General features: G+C 41.7%; 1 protein-coding gene across 1 annotated transcript; it reads left to right on the top strand.

Annotated features, from left to right (window-relative positions):
• Positions 1-815: 815 nt before the first annotated feature.
• Positions 816-12,476, top strand: LOC117809672 (protein phosphatase Slingshot homolog 2-like; the record flags this gene model as incomplete). The annotated part of the gene is made up of 13 exons (XM_034679124.1): positions 816-928; positions 1,382-1,446; positions 1,700-1,821; positions 2,007-2,072; positions 2,237-2,302; positions 2,685-2,879; positions 5,832-5,925; positions 6,153-6,281; positions 6,660-6,706; positions 6,979-7,125; positions 7,222-7,422; positions 7,509-8,433; positions 10,441-12,476. Coding segments are annotated over 13 exons (3,724 nt in total), but the record flags the coding sequence as incomplete, so codon positions are not given.
• Between the last annotated feature and the right edge of the window lie 508 nt (positions 12,477-12,984).

Raw genomic sequence — 12,984 nt, 5'->3', positions numbered from 1 at the left:
GGATAGGGAAAACTCCAAAGGCCTACTGTACTTCACCATGATGTCATCACCTCCCTATAATGGAGTGATCGTATCTGTTTGTAGGTGCAGTAATCAAATTCTTAGCCGAGTTTCTGATCCTCAAGGCAATGACACCACAAACGTATATCTAAGTGTAGTAGAGCAGGTTAGTCAACCCCCTGCATGCCACCAGTGACAACTTTAATTCCCATTCTAATATCCAGTGAGGTTTAATTGCGTTTTGTCAAAATGATTCTCCAAACCTTGATAAACAATTAAGATTGCATGTTTTCTGTGGCAGTAGTGTTGCTTTTAATCTCTACATCCTCTTAATAAATCCAGGAGCCCCTTTGCCTTGGAGTCAGACTTCTTGCTCATCCCTGCAATGTTTTATTTCCCCCTCTGTATTTTAAAGGGTCAAAAAAGCTGCATAAGAGTCCCAATCTATTTCATTTGTATCTGGTGTGACTAAGGTCATAAGACAGCACCTTAAAGTGCTCACACTCACTGAATGTTTGGTATTTTACTGAAACATTAACCTTATTGACACATTGACACAAAATATTGTATTCACACTGGGGCTGGGGTCTTGATTTCTTAAGTCAATCCATCATTTCTGATTTGGCATGCCTGCCCACCTAAGGCCAGCTGACTGGAGCTTTGTGATACCTGACATGAAGCCAGCACAATACTTGATTGTATCTTGTTCCCCTCTACTGCTTACTTATGAGAACTTAGGGTGAAATCAAATAACCTGGTAGAAGTCCCTGTGTCCTAAGCTTCTGATCATAATTTTCTGTTTTCCTTCTTTTCAGAATAAATGAGAGTTTCTTCGCTGTAAAAGGTGCAGCCTTGTTCCCTCCAAGAGGCAATAGCCCCACGCCTAACTCAGCGCCTTGTATCAGCCTACGCAGGAACAAGCACACGGGTAAATAATTCAACACAATAACGATAACTGCAGCCTACAAACTCATTCCTATGTGAGTAGTGCTGTGTTTTCCTCTGCTGCATCATCAGCAGTGGTGGTTATAACTTCACTGCTGCATGCAATGTTAAAGTTTGCTTTTGTGATTAATAAACGTACTTTTAAAACATGCTGATGCCCATTGACAATTAATACACAATTTGAAAATGAGCGAAACATGAAAACTATGAGCTGCTCTTTGTGAATGATGGCAGCTTCTAAAGCTGGATGTGTGATTTTTAAGTTTGTGATGTGAAATGAGTTCATTACTATAATTAGCTACAGAACTGTTTCATAAATTGTAGTTCAACCTTTATTTATGTAGTTGAATTACATGAGGTTGAATTTAGACCTAAACGTTGTGAATAATCTTAAGAGATGGAAACTAAAAAGGACATTGTTATCCTTTCTGTCCAGGTGACCTTCAGAAACATCTTCAGACCATGTTCACTGTGCTGCGGCCGGAGGACACCATCAAACTGGTTAGTGGGACACTCACTACAAAAAACCACTAGAGATGTAAAAGAATTGGAGGAATCAGTGTCAGATGAGCAATTCAAAGTGGTTTTTGAGAAGACAGGATTATGCATTCTTTGAAATATCATGGAGAAACACTGTTGATAAAACATTTCCATGTTCTGATGCAGTGAGGAAATGTGCCCCCTTCCTCTCTAATCAATGTTTATTCCTCCCTTTTCCCCTTTCTATATGTTTTGTTTCTGTCTCTTCTTGCAGGCTGTGCTTCTGGAGAGTTCTTCCCCCCAGGTGACCCGCTATATGGTGGTAATCTCCACCAATGGCAGACAGGACACAGAGGAAAGCATCGTGCTTGGCATGGACTTTATGGCCTCTGATAGGTCAGTGCCACATCAACAGTGCACTAATGTGTACACTAGCATAATATTTACACTAGCTTAAGCTCCACACATGCCACCTTCATATGATTTAAAAGATAAAGTAAGCATGTACTTTATTTAATGTTTGAATATACGAATCTCAACATTATTTTTGCTCTTCTTTCATGTGTTGGTTTTCCTGCCAGCTCCTGTACAGTGGGTCTGGTTCTACCTCTGTGGAGCGACACAATGATCCACTTGGATGGAGACGGGTAAGACACCACATCACCTTGTTCTTTATTTTACTGCTTCTAAGTCCAGCTAGCTGATGACATGTGAACATGGAGGAAAAGTTCTATTGATTGTATCGTGTCATGGCTGAATTATTGCAGGGCATACATTTTGTAAACTCTCTCTTGTGTTCTTATCTTTGCAGTGGATTCAGTGTGTCGACAGTAAGCAGGGTTCATGTCTTCAAGCCAGTTTCTGTCCAAGCCATGTGGTGAGTAACCCCAATCTTTTGGCAAATCTGAAGATGACATAGGGTTCATGTTTCAGGCTTAAAAAGTACACGTATTCGTACTTACCTTTTTCGGTTCGGCACTTTCGGTTTGGCCCAGATAAGTTCTGACACGGTTCAGCGCAGACCTAAAGTTAATGCAAACCCAAGGTCTACATACTGACCAAAAATGGTAGACTACCATACACACAATGTGCATATAAAAGTCAGGACAAATCCCTATTGTGTACCAAACCGAAAACCAATATTTTATGTACCATTACACCCCTATTAAAAAGACTGTACATTGTCCTGTTGACTTTGACCTGTGATTTTGTGTCTCCCAAAACAACCTTTTAAGAGTCCTCTTTATCGTCTGCCTCAGGTCAGCCCTCCAGTCGCTTCACAAAGCCTGTGATGTGGCTCGTTGCTATAACTACTATCCTGGCAGCCCGTTCCTAACGTGGGTCAGCTACTACCAAAGCATGATCTCATCCAACCAATTCTGCATCAACGAGTGGAATGCCATGCAGGACGTAGAGTCCCACCGTGCCAATTCACCTGTTCTCTTCACAGACCTGTGAGTAAAACAGAAGAGGGATTACCCTTTGAACACCTTTAGACACTAATCCATACTTCATGTGGATAACTTTTATTCTGCTTCTAACCTTTAATAATATTGTGCTGATGTGGTCTTTTGTGTTGTTAGTGCTTGGCTGTGAACACTTTAGTAGCCTTGGGGACAGTGCAGTGGAAGATGCCAGTCTCTGGAACCGTTATTGTGGTTGCAGGCTAAAAAATTTTGGAACCCCTGAGCTAGATGATTAACAAATTCCATAATAATTATCTTTCATGCCTGTTACCACAGCCCCCAAGTCTTAGTCAGACAAGGCAGTTAACAACATACTCCAAAAATAGCCTGTATTTACTTCAAAATGAATGTATAACCAATAAGGCCTGGACTCTCTCCCTTGCCTTCCTTGTGACTCTCCTTAATTTTGGCCTATGCATGCTTAATGGATGACAGATTTGGCACATGCACACAGACATAAGAGGGGGTTTTTGAGCTTACACAAGTTCTAATATAAAAAAGTGTTAAAAATAGCTTGGGGTTCAGCTAGTGTGATTTACATGTGGAAAAAGAGATCCAGACAGACAAACAAATTGACCAACACAAGAACAGACAGAAGCAGGTGGAAGGCAGGGAGGGTGGGGGGAAATATTCAGTGCTGTGTGCACCCGATCACCCCTGATGGAAAGAAGAAAGAAGTTAGGATAGGGAGACAAAAGTGAGTCCAATTAAAACTCTACATAATGTTATCAGTGTCTGCCTGGATACAGAAACACGGAACGCTCACATGTTGGAATAGTGTTTGCACTCAAGTGCACTTATCATAAAGAATGCCATCAACACCTTTACCCTCCGATACAAAGACAAAATATCACGCCACCCTGCACACAAACCAAATGACCTGCCAGTGTTTGTTTACATGACTGTTTATTATCTTATACAACCTGGAGTAAAAAGTTGAGAGTGCAGGCAATAGTTTGAACATGGTGTCTTTAAATATTTGTTTTATGTCAGTTGCTTAGGGAGTCAGGGAAGTGACTGGGAATTTCCATTCTTCAGTGAATTATTTACAGGTTGTGTCCTCACTCATAGACTTTTCTGCTTTTATTTATTTGTTTTCTCTCAGTTTTCTTAGGATCTATTTTATCAGAAAATGTAAATAGAGGCACGTCCTGGTTTGAATGCTGAATTGCTTTGTCTGACAACTTGCCTGTAGTTTAATTTGACATTTAAACCTCCTCTAGAAACCATCAGAAAAGACACAGTCACTTACTAAATCACAAAAGACTGCCATACATGTTATTTCTTATGTTTCTTTGTAGCCGCTAGAGATGACAACACTGACAGAAATCTAACTTTGAGTTGGTTGCTACAGCTGAGTCACATCTTCCCGTTAGCTCTGAGGGCTGTATCTGGATTTGTGGAGCTTTCAAGGTCAAAAATTCATCCTCTTTCAATTAACATAATGTTTTTTTCAGTATAATGTAATCTGAGTGGGAACACAGTTTTTAATTGAGCATAGCATCAGTTCAGGCAGCCTACAGTACATCAACTGATCTCAATGCCAGCACATATCAGCTGACAGCTCAGCAGATTGCCTTCTACACATCCAATTGGCAATGTCAAAATGGGTGTTCTTTTCTGCCTGCTCCTCCTGCTTCCTCTGCAGATCACTTTGCAATGATGCCAGTGCTGTGCTTGACTTCAAACTATTAGATACATACGTCAAGTTTTCACATGACTTTTGCAGTGTTGTTGGGAAAAACTGTTTGATGTTTAATCCTCGATCCTAGAAGGAAATGTGTCCCTTCTTTTCATATGCTTCTTCTCAATCTGCTTATCTACCTCCCTGTCATTCCCTGGAAAAATGCCCTGCAACCATGCAAATCTCTCAACAAAGATCGAATATTATGTGTGTTAGGATCATCCAAAAATCCCAGAGTGCATTATTTGAACCGTTATCACATGAGGAGTTCAGTTGGATCTGAATCTGAAGACTCGTATATTGGACAAAGAAACTTTTATGACCGTGTCTGGTATTATATCATCAAAAGGGGAAGAGAGCCAAGTAGTTAGTTTATGTTCACAGAGGTCCATTACATCTCTAAGGGCCTGAGAAACCGGCAGAAGTGTGTTTTCCTTTCAATTTATGATAGTAACCATAAAAGATAAATTTTAAACAAAGATCCATTCAAACTCTGATAATCTGATCTGATTGAAGAAGGGAGTTAGTGTTCATGCTCTCTGTCTGACCAGGAAGGAAAAGGGTCAGTTTGTCCAGAACTGGAGGGTGCAGAGGTTTTAGGTGCACAGCAAGGTTTTATTTTATCTGCTTTTGAAATACTGTGTAATAGAAAAAGAGGGGCAATGAGTTCCAGAGAGTGAGCAGAGGATCTCATTGCAGGCTGGCCTCTTCTCAGTGAATGATGTCTGAATTATTTTAATACACGGTTGGATTTGCTACACCAGACAGCTCATTTACTGATCTCATTTTTTTTATCAGAACTAGAGTCTTCATCACCTCAAAGTTACACAGTCGCAGCCCCCTCTGGTGGTTTTGGGGGATTTCAGTTGTAATTGGTATAGCTAATGTGTATTCTACTGCTGTCCTCAAATAGTACTCAATTGTTATACCTTGTCTCTTGTGTCTGCATGTCATGTTAGTCTAATTGGTCCCATTTCAGCTGTGCAGCTTCCACCCTCTGCTGGCACTTTCATGTAAGCACACAGAGGCCAAGGAGCTTTGCCTGGTTTGGTCTTTTCGGGGGTCTTTGTTACTGTTCTCCACATGAAAGTGAGGGGATGTGTGCTCTCTACCCGGCTTTGGTATTCCACATATGGAAGGGCAGGGAGCACTCAGAACAAAGCCATACTGCCAAATATAACTTATTGTATGTAAATAAATAGTTGTCTTGACTAAAGACATCCTGACTGAAATGGTCTTTGTGTCTCCATGTACAGGCCCACAGAGAGGGAGCGCACAGAGAGGCTAATTACGATGCGCCTCAGAGAGATCATGATGCAGAAAGACCTGGATAATGTCACCTGTAAGGAGGTGAGAATGAGTTTGACACATAGTGCATCTTTTTTTTTTGCATATTTACTTCACTTGTTAAGATATCATAGAATTGAGTTTTTATTAATGTGTGTTAACACGGCTTCTGTTGCTTGAACACATCCAATTTTTGTAAAACAGAGAAGTCATTAATAATCCAAGTAGAATCTGGAATGAGGATTATCAACAGTCCTGATGCTCACCTGATCTGTTGTTTTTTTCTCCAGATCCGAACAGAACTGGAGACGCAGATGGTGTGTAACCTGAGGGAATACAAGGAGTTCATAGACAACGAGATGATAGTTATCCTTGGACAAATGGACAGCCCCACCGAAATCTTTGAGCATGTCTACCTGGTAAGAAACTGTGAACCAGAAAGGGCTCCTCCTGTTTAAGCACAGAGAACACCAACACAGCAGTAGTAAAGACCATAATTTTGTTATGTTAAATTATTAACAAAGATCCAACATCAAGACAGGATAAGATCCAGTCCCATCTTACAGACAGGACTCAGTCTGGTCTCATCTTAATCCACCATAAGCAGAGCACTTTGCATCATTTAGCAAGTTACAGTGGTAAGGACAAGAACCAGATTCACGTTAGACAGACATCTGCCTCGACCGAAATAAAAATATCTCTCTTTTTTTGCATCAGTGCTGACTGACTCAAATTTTTTCGAATGTGTTGAATGTGTAGATGTAATGTAATATTGACTGGACCTGCTATGTCTTTAGGGTTCTGAGTGGAATGCCTCTAACCTGGAGGAGCTGCAGAACAGTGGGTAAGACTTCAAACACTTCAATCAAGTTACTTAATTTGCCATGCAAACCAACTCATTCATGGCGCATCATTATCAGTGACTTGGTCAGTCTGATTTATAAAAATGGACAAACCAAGCTTTTGAATACTTAATCCATTTACTAGGGTTTTGAGAGTTCATATGCATCATCTTGCAGCTGTGTCATAACTTGCTTTGAAATATTAATTGACAAAAGATTGAAACACTGTTTAAGGTCAGCAAGTGAACATTGCCTCCTCCTGTCTTTTAAACAGAGTGCGCTACATCCTGAACGTGACCAGAGAAATAGACAACTTCTTCCCGGGAATGTTTGAGTACCACAACATCAGAGTTTACGACGAAGAAACCACTAACCTATTAGAATACTGGAACGAGACTTACAAGTTCATTTCCAAAGCCAGGTAGGCCTTGACAAAACACACAAGCTGACCCAGATGTTCTCTATCTTCTCATTTGTAACACAGTTGCACTCTCATCCCGCTCCCTCTCTCTCTCAGGAAAGCTGGTGCAAAGTGTCTGGTTCACTGCAAGATGGGGGTGAGTCGTTCTGCCTCCACAGTGATTGCTTATGCAATGAAAGAGTATGGCTGGGACTTGGACACTGCCTTTGAGTATGTGAAGGAAAAACGTGCTGTCACCAAACCGAACCCATCCTTCATGAAACAGCTGGAGGAGTACCAAGGAATCCTTCTGGCCAGGTGGGTTTTCATACAGAAGATATTGTATAATAAGCATGTTGTTAAAGCAGCATTCTTATCTTACCTATTTTCCTTTCCTTCCACAGTAAACAAAGGCATAATAAGCTCTGGCGCTCACACTCTGATAGTGACCTATCGGATCCCCCGGACTCCAAGTGTAAACCCTCCCCTCGCCCTCTGGGTCGCTCCAACTCGAACAACAACTCCTCCTCCCCGTCTTTGCATAACTTCCTTGGTGTTGCTGTGCTGCAAGCGCTCAGTGCTGAACCTGAAGACTTTGACAAATCTCACACCACTTACACCTCTGATTCACTCACAGACTCCAATGATGTGTGTGAGTCACTATGTCAGGATGACCACAGATCTGACTGTGGAAGCCCCCTCCTGTTTCCTGTCACTAACCTACAAGCAGTCACTGTGCCAGACGAAAACCTGAACGATTCAACGAGCGTAACTGTGCCTGTCGCTCTTCCTCACCCTCCACCATCACTCCACATCTTACCTCCCACTCCTGAACTCCAGTGCTCTCACTGGGGGCGGCCCACAGAACTGTCTATTTCAGTGCCCCAACACAAAACGGTGGAACTGTGCCTCGATATGACTGAGCAAAGTGGCTCGGATGAAGTTTCTCCTCTCACTGTGGAATCCACTGACTCAGACATATTAGACCAATCATTATTAAATGCAATGAGCAACAAACACAGAACCCTCAGCCCTGCAACCCTCTCTCCACTTTCACTCCCCCCTCTTGCTCCCAAAGACAATAACAACAACCCAAGTAAGTCACAGACAGGCAGTGAATTGGGAAGCGACTATAATGCAGATAGGTTACCCAAACACATTGAAGACAGTATTGACTTTGTTAGTGCCAGGGAAAAGTTTCAGTGCCTGACCCAACCTCTCAGATCCAGGACACTTTCTGAGGACATGCAACAAAGAATACCTCAGTCACCTGAGGAGCATGGAGTAACTGAGGCTGGAGAACAGAAGCGAGGAAACGGGACAGATCAGGTATGTATTCATTCAGCTTCACACTGGAACTCAATCACAACACTTTTTAAGATTCTCCTCAAAACATTTAATGAGAAAGACTCTTGAGAGATTATGTTTATTTATATATATATTTATATATATATATATATATATATATAACTACATAACTATATTTTATAGATAGATAGATAGATAGATAGATGCGTAATAGATGCGTAGATATATATGTTGGTAGATATATATGTAGGTAGATGCATAGATCTATATATTTAAATGGTTATATATACATACAGTTATATCCATATGGAATTATGAATATGTGAAAATAGATGTGTGTATGTATGTATGTATGTATGTATGTATGTATGTATGTATGTATGTGTATATATATATATATATATATATATATATATATATATATATATATATATACACATACATACAGTGGGGCAAAAAAGTATTTAGTCAGCCACTAATTTTGCAAGTTCTCCTACTTAGAAAGATGAGAGGTCTGTAATTTTCATCAGAGGTACACTTCAACTATGAGAGACAAAATCTTTTTTATTAGAATTTATTTGTAAATTATGATGGAAAATAAGTATTTGGTCAATAACAAAAGTTCAACTCAATACTTTGTAACATAACCTTTGTTGGCAATGACAGAGGTCAAACGTTTCCTGTAAGTCTTCTCCAGGTCTGCACACACTGTAGCTGGTATTTTGGCCCATTCCTCCATGCAGATCTCCTCTAGAGCAGTGATGTTTTAGGGCTGTCGCTGGGCAACACTGACTTTCAACTCCCTCCACAAATTTTCTATGGGGTTGAGGTCTGGAGACTGGCTAGGCCACTCCAGGACCTTGAAATGCTTTCTACGGAGCCACTCCTTCGTTGCCCGAGAGCCCAAAGCATGAGGTTTCCACCCCCATGCTTCACTGTAGGTATGGTGTTCTTGGGATGCAACTCAGCATTCTTCTTCCTCCAAACACGACGAGTTGAGTTTTTACCAAAAAGTTCTATTTTGGTTTCATCTGACCACATGATATTCTCCCAATCTTCTTCTGGATCATCCATATGCTCTCTGGCAAACTTCAGACGGGCCTGGACATGTACTGGCTTAAGCAGGGGGACACGCCTGGCGCTGCAGGATTTGAGTCCCTCTCGGCGTAGTGTGTTACTGATGGTAGCCTTTGTTACTTTGGTCCCAGCTCTCTGCAGGTCATTCATCAGGTCCCTCCGTGTAGTTCTGGGATTTTTGCTAACCGTTCTCATGATCATTTTGACCCCACGGGATGAGATCTTGCATGGGGCCCCAGATCGAGGGAGATTATCAATGGTCTTGTATGTATTCCATTTTCTTACAATTGCTCCCACAGTTGATTTATTCACACCAACCTACTTGCCTATTGTAGATTCACTCTTCCCAGCCTGGTGCAGGTCCACAATTTTCTTCCTGGTGTCCTTCGACAGCTCTTTGGTCTTGGCCATGGTTGAGTTTGGAGTCTGACTGTTTGAGGCTGTGGACAGGTGTCTTTTATACAGATAACCAGTTCAAACAGGTGCCATTAATACAGGTAACGAGTGGAGGACAGAAGAGCTTCTTAAAGAAGTTACAGGTCTGTGAGAGCCAGAAATCTTGTTTGTCTGTGGGTGACCAAATACTTATTTTCCACCATAATTTACAAATAAATTCTTTAAAAATCCTACAATGTGATTTCCTGAATTTTTTTTCTCATTTTGTCTCTCATAGTTGAAGTGTACCTCTAATGAAAATTAAAGACCTCTCTCATCTTTCTAAGTGGGAGAACTTGCAAAATCAGTGGCTGACTAAATACTTTTTTACCCCACTGTGTGTATATATATATATATATATATATATATATATATATATATACATATATACTCTTAATGTAAAAATTTGAATGAATAATATATTATTTTAAGAAATGGAAGATAAAAGATAAACATAGCCTCACAGATATGTTTGTAAGACAGTCAGTAAAACCATCCGTCTGTTTTTTCTCCCAGGTGTTTGAACAGTCTGAAAACAGCCCGGACCCTTCTCATCAGCCTCATCACAATAACGGAGTATCAGTCCACCATATTGTCACAGAGATTGAAGCCATATGCCACCCTGCCTTCTGCACTGCCCCTCCCTCTTCTTGTTCTTCATCCCTCCCTACATCCTCCCACAACCCTCTTCTACACACAGACAATGAGACTGAGGCAGAGACTTCTGAGATCAAATACAACTCCCTCACTTCACCTTTGGGCCCCCAGTCTCCCTTCATGTTGCCATGTGATTGGCCGGCAGGTTTGGTGCGAAGAGCGACAAAGCAGCTGGAACAGAAGCTGCAGCACAAAAAGGAGATGGCTGCTTCTCCGCTGCATTCCCCCAGCACTGAGCACACACCTGACAGATTGTCTCTGTGTTCCCTGAGCGCTGAGCACTCCAGAGGAAAAATTATCCCTCAGGGGGAGAACACAGCTGAATCTGCAAAATATAAAGACAGAGGGAGGCTAACATGGCCTCACACAGACTTTCAAAGACTTTACTTCTCAGACACAGACATCCTCCAATACTCTTCAAACTCCCCTATCTCTAATATCAGCCAATGTGGTGCCTTACCTAACTTTGATGGCAATATGCTTACATCATCAGTGGCCTCTCTTAGTCAGTCAAAAGAAATAACCAAAGATACCTCAGCACAGTGTGAAGGACAAAGCCAGCTCCACAGCCAAAACCTCCTGAGTCCTCCCCAGCCCCAGGCCTGTTCATACCCAGAAACTGTGGATGTGGTGACAGTGTCGCAGTTAGATACAGACGAGATGCTGGAGTCCTGTTCCCGGCTGGCTTGTAGCAGCAAGCCGAGACTAAGAGAGCTGCAGGCATCCCTTCACGATGGCATCAGTCTGGAAACAACAGACAGCCAGGAAGGTAAAGTGGGACAATCTCAGGGTTTGAGAAATGTTATGGACACTTGTAGAAGGATGAGTTTTGAACAGACCCCTACAGTCCTCCATGTGGGGCAGTGTCTCAGGGAGCAGCAAGATGATAAGAGCTTCCTGGAGCAGACTAGGTGGCACAAAGCTGTGGAGCTCGAAGCTCGTATCCGTCAAGCCGGCCTCACAACCCCTTCTTTTATGAAGAGGTCGGCTTCCTTGGCTAAGCTGGACTGTCTGGAGCTGTCAGCCAGTGACCTCAGCGATTTGGACCTGAGGCCACACACCAGGACAACACCACCCCACTCCCAAGACTCTTCCCCCGCAACCCCAGATCACCCTGATGACACTTGGAAGAAGCAGAAAGTGTTGGCTCAAAACAATTGTGTAGAAAAAACGTGTTCATCCCACAGGGGCAGGGATCTGGACGAGTCATCCTTTTCACCATCCTTCTGCTTACCTTGCACTACTCATCATTCAAAAGATGACACTACAAAGAGCGAGGAGCAAGATGGCACTGGCAGCGGGTCGGTCACTACATCACGTCAGCAGGGGAGGGGACACGCATCAAGGCGTTCTCGCAAAGCATCTGCTGAGAAAAAGCAGCGAGCTACCGCAGTGCTATACAATACCATGTAACCTCAGAGTGAAGACTGGAATGGACAAAAGCCTTCAGGATGTGCACGTGTGGAAGAGAGGCTTAATGATGTGTGAACATGAAGAATAAAACTGCGGCCTTGAGACATTTTTGATACCTAAATATAAGTATGTAGAGTTGAATGAACATGTTTGCATGACTTTTAAAGCAGAGCATATTGTATGTGCTCCCGTATGGCTGAATCCCTGTTTGGGGTTTGTTTGTTTTCAGTGTTTTTAAAATTACAAGAGGAGCTTTTTACATTAAAAAAAAATGCACTTTATTGTTGTGATCATTTTCTTTCATTAGACAAAGTTTCTTACCATGGAGGATTCTCTTGCACTGATCTCAATACTCTACAATGTTTTGTTTTCATTTCTTTATTTAGAATTGTAATCCAGCGAGAATAAAGCTGATACTTATTGATACTTTTGTAAAATTCCTTACTTTTACAGTTAATAAATACGGTGAGTCTGCAGTGATATTTTTGTTTCCATTGCTCTCATTCACACCTGTTTGGAAAGCAACAATATGAACATTTTTTATGTTAAAATTTAACCAGATCACACTCCACTTACATCTTCTGTCCAAATGGAGAACTACAGTTTACATGTCATGAACAGAAGAGCAGTTAAAAGAGGAGATAATGACAAGTCAACGCTATTTCCTTGGGGAATTGATCTCCACTAGTGCTCAGTAGAGCTTATTTCAGGCTGACATTTTACCTACTGTTTCATGTGGGTAATTGAAGGCTGAGATGTAGGCCACCAGAGCCCCCACTGAGACATACTGTACACATACACAGGTCAGATCCCAGCAAGTCATTGTGATAACAACTATAAGAGAGTGACTTTATTATGCAGGAGTAGATAAAACTCATATGTGCCACATGTTTTATTTTTCTGAGTTTGTAAAAAGAAATAACAAAAGGCCATGCTGTCTGAAGTCAAACAAGAGATTAATTCACCAATCAAATCCACCTCAGCAGGCCA

This window comes from Notolabrus celidotus, unplaced genomic scaffold (assembly GCF_009762535.1).
Source record: "Notolabrus celidotus isolate fNotCel1 unplaced genomic scaffold, fNotCel1.pri scaffold_334_arrow_ctg1, whole genome shotgun sequence".
Taxonomy (NCBI): Eukaryota; Metazoa; Chordata; class Actinopteri; order Labriformes; family Labridae; genus Notolabrus; species Notolabrus celidotus.
The sequence above is the reverse complement of the archived record's forward strand: the minus strand, read 5'-3'. Positions and strand labels throughout refer to the sequence as shown.